Genomic DNA, 22606 nt, shown 5'->3' with positions numbered 1-22606 from the left:
TTGTTATGGGCAGCTATCTCTCTTTTAAGTTAAGCGAAAAAAAGTTCCTTCCCATTTTTTCATTCATATCTATTGCATGCCCACCATATGCTAAGCAATGATGCTGAAGAAATACACTTGAACAGAACAAAACTCTCCACCCTCATGAGCTCAATTCTTGTCAGGAAGAGGGGGAGACCACATGGCAGGCTATGGCTTCACTGGGTCCTCCACTCAGGCTCTTATCCAGATGAAATCCAGGTACCAACTAGGGCTCTCATCACAAGCTAAACTGGTAAAAATTCACCTCCAAGATCCCTCCTGGTTTCAGCCAAATTCATTTACTTACGTTTTGAGTTGAGGTTTTAGCTTCTTGCTTGGGGTCATTGCTGGCTCCTAGACTAAGCCACCTGCAGTTTCTCGCCACTTGGGCTTCTCCAACATGACCCCTTACTTTATGACAGCTTTCCCCTTCAAAGACAGCAACAGAGAGAGTTTGCGAGCAAGATGGAGCCTTATACAAAGTAACATATTTATGGGAGTGACAGATATCCCATCACCTTCACCATATTCTATTGGTTACAAGTAAGTCATGGGTCCCCCTACACTTGACAGGAGGATATTATATAAAGGCATAAACACTAGGATTTAGGGATCATGGAGACTACTTTAGGGTCTACCTGCCATATCCTGGGACAGAGGCCCTATTAGAGCTCCTCTTGGAAATTGGCACATTGTCAATTTTGCCCACCTTCTATGTCCAAAACTAGACATTAGGCCAAGCCTGATGATGGGACAAAGAAGTATAGTCTGCCCACAGAGAGGTGCTGTGCTCCCCAGGGGAGATAGTGGATGGGATCTACCCTGTGTCTAGTTGAAATCAGCTGGTCTGAGACCTCTTAGCAGGTCACCAGCATAGAGTGAAAGTGAAAGTTACAGCTGAGTGTGGCGTCCTCTAGAGAGGGAGAGAAGGCCCAGGGCCCAGTCTTATTGTCATTCACTCACTGGGGAATAAGGAGGCCAGGGGAGGAGTTAGAAAAGGAGTAGTAATGGGGAACAGAGGAAAACCTCCAGTGGGAGAATTTATAGTAGAAGAGGTTCAAAAAGGAGGGCTGGTCTGTAGGGTCAGATCTCATGAAGAAGTAGAGAATCCACTGCCTTGATGAGAGATGCCAAGTCCCACTGGGGCTATCTTAGAGTCATTGACTTCCTGGTTCAGGTCATCAGCCTATGGCAACGTGAACAGCAAAGAAATAGCTACAACTCAGGGGCGCCTGGGAGGCTCAGTTTGTTGAGCGTCCAACTCTTGATTTTTGGCTCAGATCATGATCCAGGGCTGTAAGGTTGAGCCCCATGTCCAGCTCCCCATTCAGCAGAGTGTTTCTCTCTGTCTCTCCCTCTGCCCCTCCCCGCTCCTCCCTCCCTAATAAATAAATATGGAACACCTGTGTGGCTCAGTCAGTTAGTCATCCAACTTTTGGTTTAGCTCAGGTCATGATTTCAGGGTGGTGGAACTGAACTCTGCATTGGGTTCCTCACTGGGTGGAGAGTCTGTTTCTCTCGTGCTCTCCCTCTGTCCCTTCCCTCGCCCATGTGCACTGGCTCTCTCCCTGTCTCCCTCTAAAATAAATTATCAATAATCAATTGATAATAATCAATCAATAAAATAATCAATCAATCCTCTAAAAAAATAGCTACAGCTCAGCTTCCATCTTCTGCTGCTCAGACACATTCTGCTCTGCTGTGTACACGTAAATGTCCTGTCACTCAGCATTGAACTTTCATGAAGTACCTTCTCCAGGCCAGGCACCGGACTGAGCATTTTGGTCAAGAGGAGAAAGAGTTGTGATTCAGGAAGAGACTCAAGTTATCAGGACGTAGGCCCAAAGCAGAAGGCCCCATGGGAAAACTGTCCAAGGGAGCAAGGAGCCCTGCCCCACACCTGAGGTCCTGCTCAGTGGCTGAGGACCGACACAAACCAGCCTGGGCCTCTCCCTACCTGAAGATTCCCTGCCTGCGCGTTAGGCCAGCTCCTCTCACAGGAATGACTGAAGAATAAAAGGAAACAAAGCAGCGGTATATAAACTTCTGATTTTAGCAACAAGGTGGGGTTATGACTCAGTTTATTCTCTTAGCTACAAAAGACACAGCCAAGTCTTACCCAGCTGACTCACAGCTGCTGGCTCACCTGGGTTTCATGCCACATTACAGGGCCTGTTGGCTAAGCGTATCATGCTTAGCAAAATAAGTCAAGTGGAGAAAGACAACTATCATATGATCTCCCTGATATGAGGAAGTGGTGATGCAACATGGGGGCTTAAGTGGGTAGGAGAAGAATCCATGAAACAAGATGGGATAGGGAGGGAGACAAACCATAAGTGACTCTTAATCTCACTAAACAAACTGTGGGTTGCTGGGGGGAGGGGGATTGGGAGAAGAGGGGTGGGGTTATGGACATTGGGGAGGGTATGTGCTTTTGGGTAAACTGGAAGGGGAGGTGAACCATGAGAGACTATGGACTCTGAAAAACAATGTGAGGGGTTTGAAGTGGCGGGGGGGGGTGGGAGGTTGGGGTACCAGGTGGTGGGTATTATAGAGGGCATGGCTTGCATGGAGCACTGGGTGTGGTGAAAAAATAATGAATACTGTTTTTCTGAAAATAAATAAATTGGAAAAAAAAAAAGAAAAAAATGAAAAAAAAAAAAAAGGGCCTGTTGGCCATGTTTTCTCTTTGCAATGACCAACTATCCCAGTTCCTTCAGGACTATTTTGGTTTTAGATCCTGGGCCACTGGGGTGGCTGATCACTCGCCATCATCTCTTCTAGTGGATTCTGCAATGAACTGAAAGGTACTGGTGTGGCAAAAATCTGGATTTCAAGTTAATACATCAGGTAGACCCAACCTCAGATCCATTTGTGTGCTCTGGGACTTCCAAGCTGTGTGATCTTAGAGAAATTACTCTTTATTTTACTCTTTGTTTTAAAATGTAAATAATATTTGCTTCATGGATTCATTAGAAAGTTCTCACTTCACTTTGCTCCGTGACACTGGCCACCACTTTCTTCCCCCAACACAGAGAGCCCACCCTCCCATTTTGCACTTCCTGTGCCTTCTGTCTGGAAGGCATATTCTCAGATGGGCTCTTTCTTGTCATTCAGGTCTCTGCTGAACTGTTACCTCTTCCCAAGTTCTTCCCTGACCACTCACTCAGGAGGACCTCCTAACGCTCCAGGGGGCTTGTCTTGTGCCTATTTGATTTCCTTACTAGTGCTGAACACAATTGGGAATTGTCTTGTTTATGAATATGGTTGGAGCCTTCTAAAATGGCTTTCCCAAATCCCCATCTGCTGATATTCATGTCCTTGTGTCATCCCTCCCCCTGAGTGTGGACAGGACCTAGGGACTTGCTTCTAGCAAATGGAATACAGCAAAGCGACGGGATGTCACTTCTGAGCTTACATTCCAAAAGACGTTAATCCACCCGCCCCCCACTTGCTTGCTCTGATGAAGCTGCCCAAATGAAGAGGTGGATGTGGCCAAACACTGAAGCAGCCAGTAGCCAACCACCAGCAAGAAACCACACCAATGGGCTTGGAAGCAAGTTCTGCCTCCTGGCCAGCACCCTGCCTGTGGCCCCTGAGAAACTGTGAGGCAGAAGTCCCAAGCTAAGCCACAGAAACTGTGAGGTAGTAAATGTTGTCACTAAATTCTGAGGTACACCAATAAATAATTAATACGTGATAATAATTAATACACAGATGTATTGTTTATTTCCTCCTCTGGAGTGTCCACACCCTGGTGAAAGGGACCATGCCTACCTTGTTCACTTGGGTATGCCCAGAGCAAAACACAAAATATGGCCCGTGTAAGATACTCGATTTCATTGAGTGAGCAGACAAGGAGGTCACAGGCTACCTACAGAGTGTATCAGGGCTAATGATATAAAAACATCATAAGTGATGTTGCGACGTAGGCCCCTACTGTATGCGGAGATATTGAATGAATAAGTTTGTCAGTGAACAAACTGAGGCAGAGGTTTGTGTTAGCTGTAGAATGTAAGTGGTAGGCTTGGTATTGACACAAGGAGCATGAAATGCCAGTATTTTGTCTAATAGGCACTTAGATATAATTGTAGCTTTTGAAGTGAGAAAAACAGAATAGTGTGTACATCCCATTATTTAAACACACACACACAAAAGTTTGGAAGGAAACATACCAAAATGTTACGTGCTTCTTAGTGGGTCGTCAGATTATTATGATTCCTTTTTCTTTTTTTTTTCTTTTTTCCTTTTGATTAAGCATATTTTCTACAGAAAGGACAACCATCAACAGTATTTCTGCTTCAAAAGCAGGGAAATGGTGGATTTAAAAATCAGTCTCATATAAGTCATTAGAGATGAAGGTTATAACCCAGTGAGGAGAGGAGGGAGGACAGTGGTTGCTGAGGGCATCATCCCACCTCATTTTGAAAGCAAAACTTCTGGTTGGGTAGGAACACAAACCTCTGGTCCTGTATCATGGTAAGGCCACCGTCCACATTGCCAAGCTCACTCTGGCCCATCCTGACAGCCATTTTTCTCTGGAACATTTCTCCACCTGCCTCTCAAGTCCCTTTCCTGCTACCACACCAGCCTAGACTTTATTTTTCTCACACCCACAGCTTTCACAGCCCCTGGAGGCGGCCTCACCTGCAACCCCTACAGCGAGGCTGTCCCCCCGCCCCGCATCATTCCCAGTGTCCTTCCCTGCAACCTCCTCAGAGCAGCCTTCATGAGAAACCAGGGCCTTCAAGACAGCTCCCGCCTTTCTCCCAGTCCCCAGCAGAAGCTGATTAGACTTCCACTTCCCATCAGGAAGCCGACATTTTACCACAGTGTAACTAAAAACTCTTTTTCCAAGTTCTACTTTCAGTTAATCCGGCAATGACCCCTTTCATGACCCCTCCCAAGATTTTGGGCATTCAAGTTAGTAGGGTAAAGTGTTTGTTTGTTTGAAGAGCTCCTCAGTAGTTGACATACATTTGTGACCAATACTAAAATTTACGTTTTTCTGAAATAAAAGCCACGTAGGGAGCACACACTGTTCTTTGCAGGTCAGCCTCCTGGGCTGGCACAATGATGCCCATTTACTATGGTCGGCGTCAGCGCCCCCAACCCCAATATGGAAGCCTGGAGGGATGGCTACTGCAAACCACAGGCATGGAGGCCCCTATTCCCCTCCACCACCACGTGGGACCATGTGACCAGATCCCACCAATGGGCTGTGAGACGTGAAGCTGGGTGAGTTGCCCCTGGCCCGCGCAGGGGAGACTGAGGGCTGAGTTCTCCCAGAGCTCTCTTGCAGGGTGGACACGAAGGAGTTTTCTTGTGGGGACAGCAGAGCAGCCTGAATGAGAGTCACACAAGAGGGCCTTTGACCTGCAGGGTCCTCTGAACGTGCGTGGGGATCAGTTACCGCTGCCCATAACTCAGCCTGTCCCAACCAACACCAACTCAGTTCTGAAATGTTACCCATTTTGATGTAATGAAATTTCCTGAAGGAAAGCAGGAGGGCAAACAAGTGGCTGGTTTGGCTTCCGCAGCACTGTGGATCGAGAACACACGATGGACGGGGGAGCCTGGCCTGACCCAGGACTACTTGCTCCTTTTCTTTTAGAATCATAGCCTGAGGGGTCCCTCTCCACGCCGGTGGGGCAGCCCATCGAGCCTGAGGTCGCCCTGCTCGGTTCATTTCTTCCATCATTTTCAAGATTTTAAGTAAGTTCTACATCTACAGGGAAGGCATACACATCCGATTGGCCAGATGAGGGGACACTGGGCAAAGTTTTCAATTACTAAATTACTAAATTTCAAAAGTAAGAGTTTCCCTTTATAAGTCCTGAGTACATTCTATATCCATAAATAATACATTCTATTTTACTGACATCTTCTCTGTACTCTAGGAGGAGGATTAAATTACTCAAATATCCAGGTCACACAGAAGTTATTCTGAAATGTTAATTTGAGTGTGTATAAGTATTATGTATATTTTAACAGTTGTATTTTATTTATTTTTTTTAAAGATTTTTTTTTTTTTTTTTATTTGACAGAGATCACAAGTAGGCAGAGAGGCAGGCAGAGAGAAAGGAAGGGAAGCAGGCTCCCTGCTGAGCAGAGAGCCCGAGGTGGGGCTCTATCCCAGGACCCTGAGATCATGACCTGAGCGGAAGGCAGCGGCTTAACCCACTGAGCCACCCAGGCGCCCTAACAGTTGTATTTTAAAGGTAACTTTTATAATGCTTGTCTAGTATTTCAATTCATCATAATTAGACTGCCTTGCACTTTGTATATTGGCTATACAAGTATTTAAAGACATACTTACATGCCTTTAATCATAGCCCACATAATTACCACATACCTCACTTTATAGGATTTTTATTAGGGAATGCTTGGTGAAAGTTTCACTTCACCTTTGCCTTAAAATTATATCCTTTTATAGCATGATGTAACTTTTATTAAGACTTTAGCATTTGTTTTTAATATGCTTACTTTTCCCCACTGTTAAATAAAATAATTTCCCTTCAGATTTAATTAAAAAATTGGGAGATAGACTAATAGTAACATGCTTATAATAGACAATACAAAAAAAATACAAAAAAAAAATTACTCACAAACCCATTCACCAGATGGTGCACCATTCTCTCCAAGTCCGTATTCTGCTATATACAACTATCATGTTCATACTGTATAAAATATCCATATTCATATGTAAACAACTATCCATAGTCATGCTGTATATAACTTTGTAACCTACTTCTTTCACTACCTGTCATTGTCTTACAGTTTTTAGAGGCTTCCTAGAATTCTAACATCATACTGTAATTTAAAGATTCCTGAGTATTTATTTCCAACTCTTCACTGTTCTAAACACTTTAATAAATATGCTCACACATTACTTGTGACAGGCAGAAAAACGACCCCCATTTTTAGAAGGACTTTATTAGATGGGATAAATGAAGGACCTTGAAATGGGAGATGATCTGGGTGGGCCCAATCTAATCACATGGATTCCGAAATTAGGAGAATCTTTCCTGGTTAAGCTCATATAAGAGCTGTGACAATGGAAGCAGTTACCAGAGAGATGCTACATTTCTGGCTTTGAAGATGGAGAAGGGGGCCACGAGCAGAGGAACGTGGGTGGCCTCAAGAAGCTGGAGAGGTCAAGGGAGAGAGCCGATTCTCTCCTCCCTCCTCCACATGGGAATAAATACAGTGACACCAACATGCTTTTATACCGGTGAGACTTGTGTTGGATTTCTGAACTACAAAACTGTAAGATGATAAATTTGTGTTGTTTTAAGCAACTAAGTTTGTGGGAATTTATTTTTTAAAGACTTTATTTGACAGAGGGAGAGAGAGAGAGAGAGAGAGAAACAGTGGGAGAGGGAAGACAAGCAGGGGAAGTGGGAGAGGGGAAAGTAGGCTTCCCGCTGAGCAGGGGGCCCGATGTGGGGCTCGATCCTAGAACCCCAGGGTCATGACCCGAGCTGAAGGCAGACGTTTAACCAACTGAGCTACCCAGTTCCCATGTTTGTAGGAATTTTTAATGGCAGCAAGAGAAAACTAACATGTGATTTTTGTGCACATCTTTTACTATTTTGTAGGAGCTGATTCCTAGAAGAGTCTTCAGGTTCCCTGATATACATTGCCAACAATTTTATAATCACATCAGCAACATGAAGCGTGCCTACCTCACTTGCCCCCATCAACCCTCAGACTTCATTTCCTATGCATCCTGTTGTTTCATTGAAATTGACAATAGTAATTATACCAAATAATTGCAGCCAGCCAAGGGTTTACTATCTAAACACTCATTTAATCCTCACAACTACTCTAGGAGGTATGTTACCACTGTCATCCCCATCTTACAGAAGAGGAAACTAAGGCATGGAGGAGCTAAGAATGTGGTGAAGTTGGAATTAGACCCCAGGAAGCCTGGCCCCAAAGGTTCGGTTCTTTGGTGAGTTCTCCATTCAAACTGAAGGTCCTGGAAGGCAGGGTCAGTCTTCCCCTCTACCTCCTTGATTACTCAAGTGATTATTAAGTCTTCCCCAGTGTTACTATAATCCAGGGTGACAACAGTGGTCATGAAGAGCTCTTGGCACGGAGATTGACATCTCAAAGTTCACTCATGTGTGAAGAATTGTGGTAACATTTTCTCCTCCGTTGGCTGCTTTGCTGGTGGCCCTTGCTTCTCTCTCAACCACAGAAGAACTGGATTATTCTTTTTTTTTTTTAAAGATTTTATTTATTTATTTAACAGACAGAGATCACAAGTAGGCAGAGAGGCAGGCAGAGAGAGAGAGGAGGAAGCAGGCTCCCTGCTGAGCAGAGAGCCCGATGCGGGGCTTGATCCCAGGACCCTGAGATCATGAGCTGAGCTGAAGGCAGAGGCTTTAAACCACTGAGCCACCCAGGCGCCCCAGAACTGGATTATTCTTTATTAATTAAGACTCACTCCAACTGCCAGATAATTGTAAGCCCTCTCCTCCCTATTCCTTTACACTCCCTACTATATACGAGATCCCGTAACAGGTGCTAGAGACAACAGGGAACCAGACAAGTGGGGAAAGCTATGTTGGGTCTGATGCTATGACAAAGACCCTTAGCTGAGTCAGGAGTCCAAGCCATGATGCCCATGGGAGAACAAAGAAAGAGAAAGCCACGCCTCTTCCATTAGGGGCACACCCCTGAGTTGGCTTCTCATGCTTGCGCACATGTCACACAGCCATTGATTTTGGTCTTAGGGCTAAAGATAATCTTCCAGTCAAAGTGAAGACTTTTACTTTTTCCTCATATGGAGTGAAATAAAAGCTTACTTTGTTTTCTCACATTTTCCTGATGGAGAATTGGGAGATGGATGAAAGTAGAAAAATAAAGTAGATCTGCAGTCACACTGAACAGAATGTACTTTCAACATCTCCCACCCTCTCCCCTGGTAGTTTTGAATTTGATTCTGAAAATGCTTTGGGGCTTTTTCATCAACCTCAATTATTTTGTATGTAGGAAAATAAGACAACGCAAAACTTCCCATTTTAATCATTTTGAAGCGTGCAAGTCAGTGGCGCGAAGGACGTCCATGCTGTCGTTCAACTGTCACCATCATCCATCCAACGCTTTCATCTTCCCCAGCAGAAAGTGTACACATGAAACCACCACCCCCACCCCCTCCCTTCAGCCCCAGTCTGTGAATCTGTGAATCTCCATCCTACTGTCTCTGTGAATCTGACCACCCTATGGACCTCATTCAAGAAGAATCAGATGGTAGCTGTCCTGTGACCAGCTTAGTTCACGGAGGGTCGAGTGTTCATGGTCCCTCCACGGTATGGCATGGATCAGAATCATCTTCCTTTTTGAGGTTGAATATCCCATTCTGTGTATATATCATGTTTTGATTTTCCATTTGTCAATGAACAATTAGGTTGTTCTTACCTTTCAGCTATTGTCAACAATGTGGCTATGGACACGGGTATGTAAACATTTCTCTAAGTCCTTGCTTTCTATTCTTTTGGGTATATACCTAGAATCCAAATTATTTTAACATTATTCCCCATTGGGGGTGGGAGGTCTGCTTTACCCAAATTAGGATTTGAACTTGGCCACCTGAGTAGTCTGTGGCAGCTGTGCATGCTGGGAAGCAGTCTCCTGGAAGGGCAGTCCCAGCTCTGCAGTAGCCTGCCCTCCTTGTCCCAGCCCTCCCCCACCACACTCCTCCCCGCCCCCGCCACGGCAGCCATGGCCAAGAGAAACCCAAAGCCAGCATACCCAGCACTCTACTCGAAACACTCTCCTACTGAATTTCCAATAAAGATGAGACAAAATGAAAAATAAGAAGTTTTTATTATAAGTTAAAAATGTTTCCTAAGTTTACACATGCACACAGACTCTTCCACCATCTTCCGGATTTCTAAAATCACTGACAAGCAGATACACACTGGTCTGGCAAACCTGCTTTGGTTACTTAACTCTCCTGTATTTGCATTTGGAGAAAGCCTGCTCACTCAGGGGGAAAGCAAACACTTACCAGAATGTGCCCGCTGCTGCTGTTGCCCCCACACCGGCAGGACAGAGGGGAGGGAACAGTTTCACTCTGCTGAACAGGCAGGGCAGTGCTTGGTTCTCTGCTTCGCCCAGCTACCATGATCACTGGACCTGGAAAGAGCCACCGTCCACCCAGAGCAGGGTCCATCCAGGCAGTGGAGCAAGCTGCTCAGCAGGCATCCCAACCTGGCTGTGTGTTGCAGTCCGTGGAGAACTTGAAGCCAAATCTTGACGGCTCGAGCACTGGGTCAGTTCATTCAGAATCTCTGAGAATGTCACCAGATAAATGTTATTTTGGAAGTTCCCCGGGGGCGGGGGGAGGACTCTAATGCCCAAGGAGGGAGAACCATAGCAGTCCCTCGGTTCTCAACTCTTACCTTCTTAGAAGTCCCCCTTTTCCCAATTTAAAACATTTGGCATATGTGACACCCTTCTTGAGTTATGAAGAAATTATGACATATGGATGCTGAAGTTCCTATCAGTGACTTGTAATGGGTCCAAAAAAAAAAAAAAAGAGCACCCAGACTTCATTAAAAAAATTTATTTTCATATAAAAGTGCCAAAATATCCACCAATGTCATAATCTATCTCAACAACCAGTTTACACTAGTAATCAAAACACAAGCCTCTTTATTCACATTGTTTAAAAATCAAATTCTTTTCACACATTCCCACAGTAGCTTGAGTCTCTAGACAGTGGGAAGCCTGCATTCCTGTTTGCCGTGGTAGTCCATATGTCCAGGTTCATATAGGCACGAAATGGATTAAACCCTGGGTAGTATTCCTTGCACATGACAGCTTGGTTTTCCATGTGAGTCGAATGTTCCGTGGTGGGACTGATGGGGCAGCAACTTTCATATACGTCACTTTGTGGGGCCCAGATGGAACCAAAAAGTCCAGACATTGGAGACAAGCTTCGGGTGCTCGTGAGGTAGGGCTGAGGTGTACATGAGAAGGGGGAAAAAGAGAAATTTTTAGAGATTTTAGAAAGCCAACATCAAAGTTGGACACCACAGTGCTACCCATCCAAATCACAGGGAAGTCATTAAACTATTCTCAACCCTCTGGGTTGCCTCAAAGCCATTTTTCTCAGAGTGTTGTGAAATCTTCATCTTCCTAGATAAATTGTTTTTTCTTTTTCTTTTTCTTTTTTTTGAATATTCTTTTTTTTTTTAAAGAAAACTTATTTTCAACCCAAGAAAACCCCTTAGGTCAAATGCCCTCGGTCTGTAAAACATGTCTTGAATGGATGCCAGAGCGAGGAGGCACGGGTCTCTTGGGTGCTGACATGCAGGAAGCCCTCAGGACCAGTGAGCGACCCTCTCTGAGCACAGAGGAAGATGTCAACAGGACCACTGACACACAGCTGAGTCACAGAGGGCTTCCCAGCCTGAATTCAATTTTATCGAACCATCACTGCTCCTCCGTGTCCTCTGGGTGGCCTTTCTCTTCAGGGCGGCTAGACAACCCACGTCTGCGAGCCCCCACCTGTCTGACTACGCCTAAGGCTCTTTCAGAGGGTGGCTAGCCTGGGTTCTGGGATCTAAAGGACACAAGCCAGGCTTTGGCAGATCTGAACCTGACCCTGAAGTAAAGTGAGACCAGGATTAAAGAAGGACCAGAAAGAACTTGGAGCTGCCCCGGGGTCACAGCACTGACCGGAGAATTGAGGAGACCCGCGTGTCCCCAGGCAGTCGGCATGTTGGGTGGGGGGCTCCAGGTAGAAGGAGAGCTGTGATCCATAAAGTCTGTCTGAATTTCGGCAGGACAAGGGAAGCCATTGGGGTAATTCATGTTTTCTACAAAAAGTGGAAGACAACACAGGTAAACATTTTTATGGTGAGATCTGAATTCTCACTCTCAGGCAAAAGTTTTTAAGGCCTTCCCATACCTCTGAGGTAAAGACCAGTGTAGTTTACACTGTCATTCTCAAGGTTAAAACTATTTAGCAGATAAGATAGGCTACCTGGGAAGCCCTCAGGAAGGAAGGTCCTTCCTCAGGGCTTGATTGTTCTGTATTTGACGATTTGTCGACAGGCTTTCTAATAAAGACTCCTGCGCACTGGACCCGTGACAGGATTCTTACCAGCCCTTAACATTTGCTTTTATTACCTGTTGGGCCAATGAGGTTTATCCGAGGCGCGATTATTGCTAATTGAAACCTGTTGGGCCAACCTCAGCTTTCTGCAACATACACTGTATGGAGATACCAGAGCAATATGAAACCAGCACTTCTTAGCTAAGTAGGAAGGTACAGCTGTCCCTGCTTATTCCAGGACCCCCGGTGGATGCCTGAAGCCGCAGACCCTCCTGAACCCTATGTATGTTATGTTTTCTTCCTATACATAAATACCTGGGGTAAAGTGCAATTTATAAAGTAGGCACAGGAAGAGATTAACTAATAAAATATAAAAGAACACCACACTGTAACAGAAGTTATGGGAATGTGCCTTCCTTTTCCTTCCCTCTCAGAGTATCCTGTACCACACCCACCCTTCTTGGGATGCTGAGAGATAGTAAACTGCCTATATGAGGAGGTGAGGGGAGGTGAAGGAAAGACCTTGTGACAGAGCCTCAGGCTACTAGAGACCTTCCGACAGCACATGAGCAGGAGGTTCATCTGTTGTGGAAGGCAGCTGACTGCGGTAACCAAAACCACAGAAAACACAACTTGGGGTTAACGGGGCGCTGCTGTGATACACAGGAGCCTCCTAAGCTCAGGAAGGATGTCACCACAACACACCCCTCTGGTTAGCATGGAGCAAGGCAGGTATCAGACTCCAGTGAGAGCCATCTCCTCAGGCCACTTAGAGCTTCCCTGAACAGGTAGCCCCACTATGGGGGCTCTGTAATACCTAAGAAGAACATTCTGCAGCTTATCAGGGAAATCTCACAGCTATTATTGTTTATCATTACCAATGCTTGAGCCCAAGCACCAGCCATTTCCCCCAGTTTCCCCTCCTGGCTCTCCACTCCTTCTTTCTGCGGCACCACTCAGGGTCAGAAGAGTTGGACCCCACTGAGGAATAAGCACGTGCATGTTTCCACTTCACACAGGACTTGTCTGCCTGGAAAGTATAGCAAACATCTAAAGCCTCAAACTCCCGAAGGATAATTTACAATCTTAGGTCCATGGAAATCCAAGGGACCCAGGTCTACCAAATCCAAAGGACTAAATAGATCGGGGCTGCTTGCAGAAACTCCCAGACAGCCAGGTTGAGAGGGCTTTTTGAGGCCATGTGAATTACACACGGCAGGCCTGCACAACTGAACCCACATGAAGCTACTTGGCAGCTGCCTGTAAGGTCATTCTCAAAGGTTCTCACTGTTAAAGGCACATTTTTCTTTTTTTAAAAAAATTCAATGTAATTAACATACAGTGTATGATTAGTTTCAGAGGAAGAATTTAGTGATTCACCAGCTGCACGTAACAGCCAGTGCTCATCACATCACGCACTCTCCTTAATGCCGTCACCCATTCTCCCCATCCCCCCAAGCGACTTCCCCTCCAGCAGCCCTCAGTTGGTTTCCTAGAGTTAAGAGTCTTCATGGTTTGTCTCCCTCTCTGATTTCGTCTTACCTTTCCTTCTTTTCCCCTATGCTCATCTGTTTTGTTTTTAAAGGCACATTCCTAGCAGACATATGACAAACCAAAAACCAAGCTCATGAATATGGAGAATGGACTGGGTTCTCAGAGGCAGGGGTCAGGGATGGAGGGGAGTGGGATGTATGCAAAATGGGCAAAGGTGCTCGAACGGTACAAACTCCCAGTGATAAGATGAGCCAGGACTGGAGACATAATGTAAGGTCGTGGTGAGCAGAGTTATTAACGCTATCCTCTAATGTATTTGTAAGATGCTCTAAGAGAGACCTTAAAAGTTTTCCTCACAAGAGAGAACATCTGTGACCATGCTCGAGGATGGGCGATGACTAGACTAGACTGCACGTCACTTCCCAGTACGTACCAAAGGCTAATCATTATGTCGTATACCTAAAACTAATACAATGTTCTGTGTCAATTACATCTAAGTTGCTTTAAGAAAGTACGTTCTCCTGCAGTTAATGCCTCAGGTCCACATGCTTCCTGCTTTGACTTTTCTGAGTAAAAGAATGGCATCAGATCGTTCAAGCAGTTTTTACCTTCCGGAAAGGCATTATAATCATTCAGTTCCAATGGACAGTACACGCTGGGGAACTGGCCTTCACAGGCTGCACTCCAGTCAATGAAACTGCTATAAAACACAAGAGGTCTCGTTTCAGAAACAGGACGTCAAAAGACCATGTAAAGAAAGAGGAAAACGATTTTGTGACCCAGCACCCTAATCACTGCTCATCCCTCAGTTTTGGAAGAGAAAAGATGTACTTTCTTGAGTCATGGGATCAAAGACTTCCCGACCGACCAAACGTTCCCCACCAACTCGGCCTGGTAGGATGGACGGCTCAGGCGAGGAGCTTGCTTCCTTGGTCACCCAGGTGGGCTAACTCTAACCCAAGGCAGATCCAAGTAGGATGGACGGCTCAGGCGAGGAGCTTGCTTCCTTGGTCACCCAGGTGGGCTAACTCTAACCCAAGGCAGATCCAAGGCCGTGGCTTTTGGAGCACTCTGGGAGAGGACTGCACTACCCCAAGGCTCTTGGCCAATATCTGCAGGTACTGCTCTAAAGTGCCCCACCCCCCAGCAGGGTCGGTGTTTGTCCAGGAGGTGGGGGGGAACCACAACCAGCTCGAGTGGACCGGCCTCTCAATATGCAAACTATCTGATCTTTCTTAATGTTTTAAATGTGTTCATGATGGATGCCATGGAAAAGTGGAAAGCACTGCTCCATCAGGTGGTAGGAATTGTGAGTGACTGTGTTTTCAAATCAGCCTCTATTAACAGACCATCTTTTCAGCTTGAGGAAAGTGATGATGTGGTCAACAGCTCTGTTATTCTTCTTTCCTTTCATGTTTCTTTCCCTCCTGCTTTGCTGTTTTCTAAGACACCACAGTGCAACTCCAACAGGCAGATGGAGACATCCAGCTGAGGTGCACTGGGGAAGGAAGCCTGGCCCCCAGTTTTGTAAGGCCCATCTAACAGACCGAACTCCAATCCCCTCAGCAAGTCCTTGGGCTTAGCAAGGCAATGATCAGAGAAGGGAGTCCATACCTATTATGCACGGGAGCTGGGCCCTGCATCACGCCAGGCACGCGGTTCTCCACAGCACAGTTGAAGCTGCTTGTCACACACACAGGCTGCGTGGGCCACAGGTCTCCAGCTGGGTAAAGACCTGAGGAAGAGAACAAGTCCTCTCAATCTACCCTCTTCCCTCCTCAGCCCGCATCCCATCCTTTCTACAACATTCCTTCTCTACTTCTAGAAAACACTTCCTTTAAGTCACCCACACAAGCTAACCATTTCTGCCTGCCCTGATCCCTTTTGGGATATACTTTCAGGTATACAGCAGGAAGATGGGGTCTAAGGAGAATGCCACCGTTCCACTGACAATTCAACCATAACAAGTCCAAAATGTATCCAAAGAATGGCACAGAAGCCCATGCTTTCAAAGTCGGCTCCAAGATGGAGGGCAGTTTTCACATCTAGCAGAATTTATACATGCAAAAACAAGTGTATTAGAGCTCAATGATGCCATCGGGAGTAAGCACCAGGCTTATCTTGCCACAATCCCCGACCCTAGCTATGCGGGAAGCAGGCACTAGAAGAGACAGGAGATGCAAGAGCCTCGCCTACAAGGCAGAGGCAGTGCAGTCAGAGGCCCCTGATGACACGGGTCCTGAGGGGCCGGTGCATGGAAGCCTAGTGACACGGCTTGGACCAGAGGGCCCAGCCCCTGCCCGCAACCTACTCGTCTCCACAAGCTCCCTGTCCTGCCATGTGGAGGAATCCCCGGCTGGTGTCTGGAGTGAGAGTCTGCCCTACCTTTATCTTCTTCAACACCTGTAGGCCCGGCAGGAAGGCTGGGACAGGGAGGTTCTGCATACTGTGGCAGATCATTCATGTTTCTGTGGAGAAAGCCAGAAAATGAAGATCTACGATTTCTTCTGTAAAAGGATGTACCAACTCTATTCAACCATGTCTTGAGTTTTACAGGAATTCTTCCGTCAAGAAACATAAATGCTAGAGACACAAAGGTACATGGCCAGAAAAGGGTTAAGGTTACCAAATTTCCAAGACCCAGCAAAGCCTGTTTTTAATAAACAACAAAATCAGTGTAACTGAGGCCCACTGCAGGTTTCCGTCTGCCCAGCACCAGCCGGCAGTGCTGAGTGGAGTCAGTCCTGAGTTAGCGTAGGTTCCCTGCTTGCAGACACCCCACAGACAGCTTGCCTCGCCCCCTCTGGTGAACCTCCTTTTTCACACGTGCATCTATTTAATGGTAACGGCAGCCCCCTGTCCTCTCACCATGTGACTGGAGCCCATGGAAACATGATCATGTTCTCCCTCGAAAACCCTCTGCTTACTGCGTCCCTTCCTCTTGTCCTGCTCAATAAGAGCCACTCGTCTGTTTTGTCTGATGGGGCAGCAACCATCACACAGTGGGAGTCCTAACCATGTTCAGTATCTGCTTGTTCCTGCAAAACTCCCTGCATCATCAGGGCTCCATTTTATTTTAAGTTCCAGAGGAGGGGATGAGGCCCATCCCTGCAATAACTGCTGTTTCTCTTTCTGCTTTCAGGAATGAGAGGGGTTTGTTTTTTTTCTTTTTAAGATTTTATTTATTTGTATGAGAGAGAGCACAGGCACACAAGCTAGGGGAGGGGCAGAGGAAGACTCCCCACTGAGCCTGAGCTTGGAGCCTAATGGAGCCCCAATGCGGAACTCGATCCCAGGACCCTGAGATCATGACCTGAGCTGAAGGCAGACGCTTTACCAACTGTGCCATCCAGGCCCCCAGAAAGGGGATGTGTTCTAATGTGGCTATATCACATTAATGGGCTCCCAGAGACATCTCCACAAGGAACATATGTACCCAGAAAGATCCTGCTTGCTGAATTATTAGCAAAATTGGAAGTTACTTTCTCTCATTCTTAAAAATCTTTCCTATTTCCACTGCAGAACTAACTACAAAGCAGCAGCACAATGACAGAAAAAGCAGTAAGTATATAAAACACGCTGTCAAAGCAAGAGAGTGAGAAACTTACGTGGGATTGCAGATGTTATGAGAAAGATTCAAGGAGATGGGAGTTTGTGAAGAAAAGTCGTTTTGCGGAACACTGTCTCCTGTGTAAAAGCAAAAACAATTATCACAAGGTTTTGCAAGTTTAATTCAACTGTACTATGTTAAAAGTGCACACTGCTAATATCACTAACCCCAAATGAGCGACTTCTCACTTCTGACTGATTTTCATATTCAGTAATTTCATTTTTTTAAAAAAATCTTTATTATATTTCTCTTCTCACTGAAAACTTACTAAAAACTCAACATTTAAATCTATGAATTTCGGATTCACAGTGTTTTAATTGTGGAAAAAAGATGAAACCATTAATATTATGTAAGTTTCTCATAGTGATTTTTTGATAAAAGAAATCTTGCTATATAAATTGACCCCTGCAGTTTGTAAGTGACACTGTAGGAAGTCTATGGAAGTAAACACAAGTTTAGAGAAGAAACATGGAAGTCATCTGCAATCATGCTGCTGTTCAGCATGAGTTATATTTCCTTACAAACTCTTTTATGTGTACACATGTGTGGAAAGCTGGGGTCATGCTTCATACGTACTTTGTCTTTACGGTCTCTTACACCATTAATTATACTGGGGACATTTTCCCGATAGTACATAACCTTCAGACAACTTACAAACTACATGTTAAGCCACTGTATAGCAACACCATCAATAATTATTATCATCTCGCTCCCGTTGGCCTTCCTCAAGTTAAAGCAGCACTTCTATTCTTTGTTACTGAGGACTGATTCTTAAAAACCTTGAGTTATGCTTTGTCCGGCAACCTTTGTCTTCAGCGGTGGATGGAGCTGGGCTTGGTGTAGGCTGTGAAAACCAAGCTCCCTCAGGCCACGTGCATCCCCGCTCTCACAGCACCTGGGCCTGCCTGCCTTCATCTGTGTCTGTGCCTGTCTCCTTGTGGGCGACGGCAGTGTCCCCCAGAGGGGGCAGGACTGCTGTGTTTCTTGGGCACCAATATCTTATCTTTTTGTGCCTAAAGCACAGTACCCAGTAATAAACGGTGCATATCAGTGATATTAAAATTTTATGGAGGATCATTAAGAAAACAATGTCTCAAAGTCTCCTGGGAGGTGGGGAAGCTGATAAAGAAACACAGCCTGAAGACACACCTGGGTGCCTTATGTAGGTTTTTATGGCTATGGTGCCCCATCTCTCAGATAAGACCTTCTTTTATTGATCTCACCACTGGGAGGAGACAGAGAAGAGAGACAGCCCAGAGCCTGCTGAAGGGAGCTGTTGGTGGCCTGAAGCAGCCTGTCTGGGGGAGAAGACAGGGTTTCTGGGTGGTGAGCAAACTGGGGTGTGGAATAAGCAGCCAACCCCTCTGAGACCAGGGCCACTGGCTCTCCCTCTCAAGGCTGTGTGGGAGCCATGCCAGTGTGACCAGCAAATGAAGGCCTCACACTTGTGAGCTTTTCAATCTCATCACCGTTTCCTCACACAAAGACTAAGTTTACTATTTTGAAAACAACAGTGAAAGGAATGAACTCCATCTTTATATGGTCATGGAAGTTAAAAAACACCGAGTGAAAGAAGCAAGACGCAGAATGATATACTGAAGTACGATTTCCTTTATGTAAGTCACAAACGTTCTATACTCTGTTGATGGACGTATGCAGGTAAACAAAATATGGACTAAAAGAATACATGCCAAGTTCATGAGAGTGGACAGTGATTCTCTTGAGGAGGCCAAAGTGGGACAAACTATAAGGATTAAAAAAAATCCTAATGAATGGGTATTATAGAAGACCAATGAATCACAGACCTGTACCCATGAAACAAATATTACATTCTAGGTTAATTAATTGAATTTAAATTTTAAAAAATAAAAAGGGTAAATATAACAAAAGTAAGTTAATTCTTTGAATTTTCCCAAATCTTCAAATTTCTCAAAAATAAGAGAGGACATCAATGTTCATAGCAGCATTGTTCAAAGAGCTAAAATGTGGAAACACCCCAAGTGGTTATCAACAGATGAATGGATGATTTAAATGCTGCATATACCTGCAATGGAATATTACTGGGCCTTAAAAAGAAAGGACGGATGAACCTTGAAGAAATTACACTAAGTGAAATGAGCCAGATACAAAAGGACAACCACTGTGTGATTCTACTTAGACAGCAGAGTAATCACTGGAGACAGGAAGATAGAGATAGGAAGTGGTGGAGAGGCTTCAGGGGCTGGGGGAGTGGGGACCGGATGGCCCTTGTTTAAAGGTGTGGAGTCTGTGTGGGCTGATGAGAAGATCCAGGAATGGATGGTGGTGGCGGTTACACATCAGGAGTGCTCTTAATGCCACTGAATGGTACACTTAAAAATGGTAAATTCTGTTACAACTCTTTTACCATAATAAAAATGTGCAAGTACTGAAACAAATGTGGACGTTCTTTGAACCAGTTCAAAGATAGACATGATGATGATGATGATGATGATGGATGGGATGCAGAGGGGAGAAAAAGGAAGGAGGAAAAATCAAGAGAGTGAATCAAATCCACAGCTAAGTCAATACTCCAGTCAGCGGTCCTGCGTGTGCTCCAGGCTTGGAAGGCAGAGCTAGGCCTGGTACGGGGCTCAGGGGCATGGGGGTAGGCAGGCCAGCGGGGAGGTCTGCTTGGAGGGCCCAGGCAGCCCCTAGGACTCACCAGCTGGCAGGAAGTGCGGAGGGCCCACCGCAGGCTTCTTGTCCCCATCGGAGCTGCTGCTGCTCCAGCTGCCCCAGCTGCCCCGGCTGGCCCGCACACTGCCTGAGGAGCTGCCGCAGTCCGAGCTGGAGTCAGAGCAAGGCTTCTCCACACACTTCTTCCCAGGCTTCGGGTAGTAGCCCTCTGTAGGAAGGCAGAGAGACATCACGTTCATTTAAACAATTTTCCTCTAGCTGCCATGTCTCCTTAAAGGAGAGAGGTGACGTTATGACAGAGGCCACATTCAGCGTCAGGGTTGGCTCCCTCTGCTCATCCAGGGAGAAGGAAGAAATTACCTGAGACCAATGAGGGGACCTGAAGGGACGGTGGGTGATGAGCTCTGTGTACTCTGCCTATGGGTTGGACACTCCCACCTGTCCGGGGCTCAGGCCGTCCATACCAATGATAACCATGATTTAACGATGGTTCTGGAAATAAACACTCCAGGGAGGCAAACAGCTGCTCAACCAGATTGGAAATTTATAGGTAATATCCCCCTCGCTTTTATGAAGATTTCCACGAAGAGCTTCCAAGTATTATTTATGTGTGGGTAGAAAGAACTTCCAGTAAGACCAAAAAGGCACAGGTGTGTCAAGGGAATGAATGAGAGACAGAGAGAGAAACTCGCTAACTCTGTCAGCGTGTGTGTCTACCCGCCTGCTCTCACTGACGTGGACGTGTGTCTGGAGACACAGGTGCTAGCCGGGAGGATGACAACTTCCCCACCACCTCCCCCACATGTACAGTCAGTTTCAATGGCCCTTGAGCCTCCCACCATTCTCTGCCCTACCTTGGACCTAGCTCTGGGGGCCCTCTACCTCCCACTCCCAGAGACACTGCCCAGCCATTCTTGGAAACCAAGGAACCACCTGGCTCAGGTGTGTGAGAAGAAGAGAGTTCTCTCCTGGTCAACCCCGGAGAGTAAGCAAGCACTGTGCCTTCAGCACTCTGCATAGGGAGAGTGGAGAATGGCCAGGTTTTAGGGGAAGGAGGAGGTAGGAGGAGGCAACACTCGAGGCTGTCCAGGTTCAAAAGAGGTTTCCAGTCTCATCCTGACAGCGGTTCATTCGGGCTTCCATAAGCTAAGGTGCCTGTAAAGTGATGATCTCCTCAACACCCACGGCTTTACACAGGATACTTCCTGGAGGAACAAACTTCTGACAGAAGCATTCACCACTTGCTGTAGTTACATACCTGCCTCTCCCTGTGTAGCTGGTAAGCTGCTTCCAACGCCAGCATCTGGCTTACAGACTTCCCCAGGATTTTCCTGGATACACCAGTTTCTGACATTGATGTCACCGCTCAGCTCAGACGTTTCAAATTCACTACACACAAGTTTTAATTCACTCTGCTCAGAAGGCCTACAAGAATCAAAAAAGGTCACATCCGAATGTTATCATCCATCCATCCTTGATATCCAGGAGACTTATCAGAGCTGAAAATATGAACCTAGGACAACTCAAGAGCTCTTTTCTTAGGGTTTTGGGGGAGAAGACACTGAGTTAGAGAGGAATAAAAAAAAAGACTAAGATTTTGCTGTTTTTTTTTTTTTTTTTTTAAAGATTTTATTGGAGCTGCTGACTGTTCGCCAGCAGCGCATACAACATGACAATGCCGAATCACTGGCTCTCAGCTCCAGGCTGCAGCCGCCTCGGGACCTTGGGACAGCCCCGTGAGCAGCACCGTATATGCTTCCCATGCGGTGGTCCTTGCTTCCACATGGGCTGCGCTGCGGAGTCCCCTTCCCACGACAATTGTGCATTACTGTAGCAAGGTGGGGCCCCTTCCACAGGAAGATTTGAAGCCACTAGAGAACACTTGGGCAGAAACACATGCAAATACCTAGCTGAGCCTACAAGAAAGAAATCCCCAGATGACAGAACTCAAAAGGAGCAAAAGCCAGAGCAGTGAAGATGGAGGGACTACTCAGGAGGAAAGAGGCTTTCAAGCCCAGGGGCTAGGTTTTAATTCCCTGCTGAAGGACAGTCACACACAGGAGTTAGGGAGCCAGAACTGTTTCCCTAAATTAAACTATGGTCCTAAATACATAAATACTGTCAGTGCAAGAGACACCAGAAAAGCTCCATCCGTGGACTCAGGGAGGAAAAGGCAGGAGAAAGAATCTCTACTGGAGTCTCTTGACTTGGGCACATGTTGAGTGTTTAGAAGTCTAACCCAAGAAATCAAAATTCAGAGACTATTCCCCCAGGTGGATTTGAAGTCAAAATGTGTGCACTACTGGGGCGCCTGGGTGGCTAAGTCAGCTGAGCATCTGCCTTTGGCTCAGGTCATGATCTCAGGGCCCTGGGATGGAGCCTGGCACAGGGGCAGGGCTCCCTGATCAGCGGCGAGTCTGCTTCTCCCTTCTTCTGTGACTCCCCCCACTCCCCGGCCACCACTTATGCTCTCTAATAAGTAAATAAAATCTTAAAAAAAAAAAGTTGGTACTGCTGACCTGTTGAAAAAAAAATACAGGGGATTCCCGCATAAACACTACCCAGTGTCTTCATTTTACTGATAAGCAAACAAAAGCTCAGGGAGATGAGTAACCTAAGGAAGCAAGGTTTCCAAAGGAGAATACCAATTCCGGCTTGTCCTTTACCAACTGTGTAAGAACCTAGCTTCTGTGGGACTGAACCTCAGATTCTGGGAATGGTGACTCTTCTCTTTCACTACATGCGCG

At 46.0% G+C, this 22606-nt stretch overlaps 1 protein-coding gene and 1 long non-coding RNA gene across 3 annotated transcripts in view; one reads left to right on the top strand and one right to left on the bottom strand.

The window, feature by feature from the left end:
- Window positions 1-9290: 9290 nt before the first annotated feature.
- LOC122890501 lies at window positions 9291-9846 on the top strand. Its single transcript, XR_006381084.1, has 2 exons — window positions 9291-9341; window positions 9458-9846. It is a non-coding gene; the product is annotated as an uncharacterized LOC122890501 (long non-coding RNA).
- Window positions 9847-10585: 739 nt separating this feature from the next.
- TMEM131L (transmembrane 131 like) overlaps window positions 10586-22606 on the bottom strand; it is a 169964-nt gene continuing 157943 nt past the window's right edge. For both annotated transcript variants that reach the window (XM_044224637.1, XM_044224638.1), the window contains exons 28-35: window positions 21118-21284; window positions 19885-20067; window positions 17200-17278; window positions 15977-16059; window positions 15206-15326; window positions 14200-14291; window positions 11719-11858; window positions 10586-10996 (exon numbers count right to left, since the gene is read on the bottom strand). In XM_044224637.1, coding sequence (XP_044080572.1) covers window positions 10721-10996; window positions 11719-11858; window positions 14200-14291; window positions 15206-15326; window positions 15977-16059; window positions 17200-17278; window positions 19885-20067; window positions 21118-21284 — 1141 coding nt within the window. In that variant the 3' untranslated portion in view covers window positions 10586-10720. The remainder of the gene's footprint in view (window positions 10997-11718; window positions 11859-14199; window positions 14292-15205; window positions 15327-15976; window positions 16060-17199; window positions 17279-19884; window positions 20068-21117; window positions 21285-22606) is intronic.

Source organism: Neovison vison, chromosome 11, assembly GCF_020171115.1.
Source record: "Neovison vison isolate M4711 chromosome 11, ASM_NN_V1, whole genome shotgun sequence".
NCBI classification, from domain to species: domain Eukaryota; kingdom Metazoa; phylum Chordata; class Mammalia; order Carnivora; family Mustelidae; genus Neogale; species Neogale vison.
Note: the sequence above shows the minus strand (reverse complement) of the source record. Positions and strands in the feature narration are given on the sequence as shown.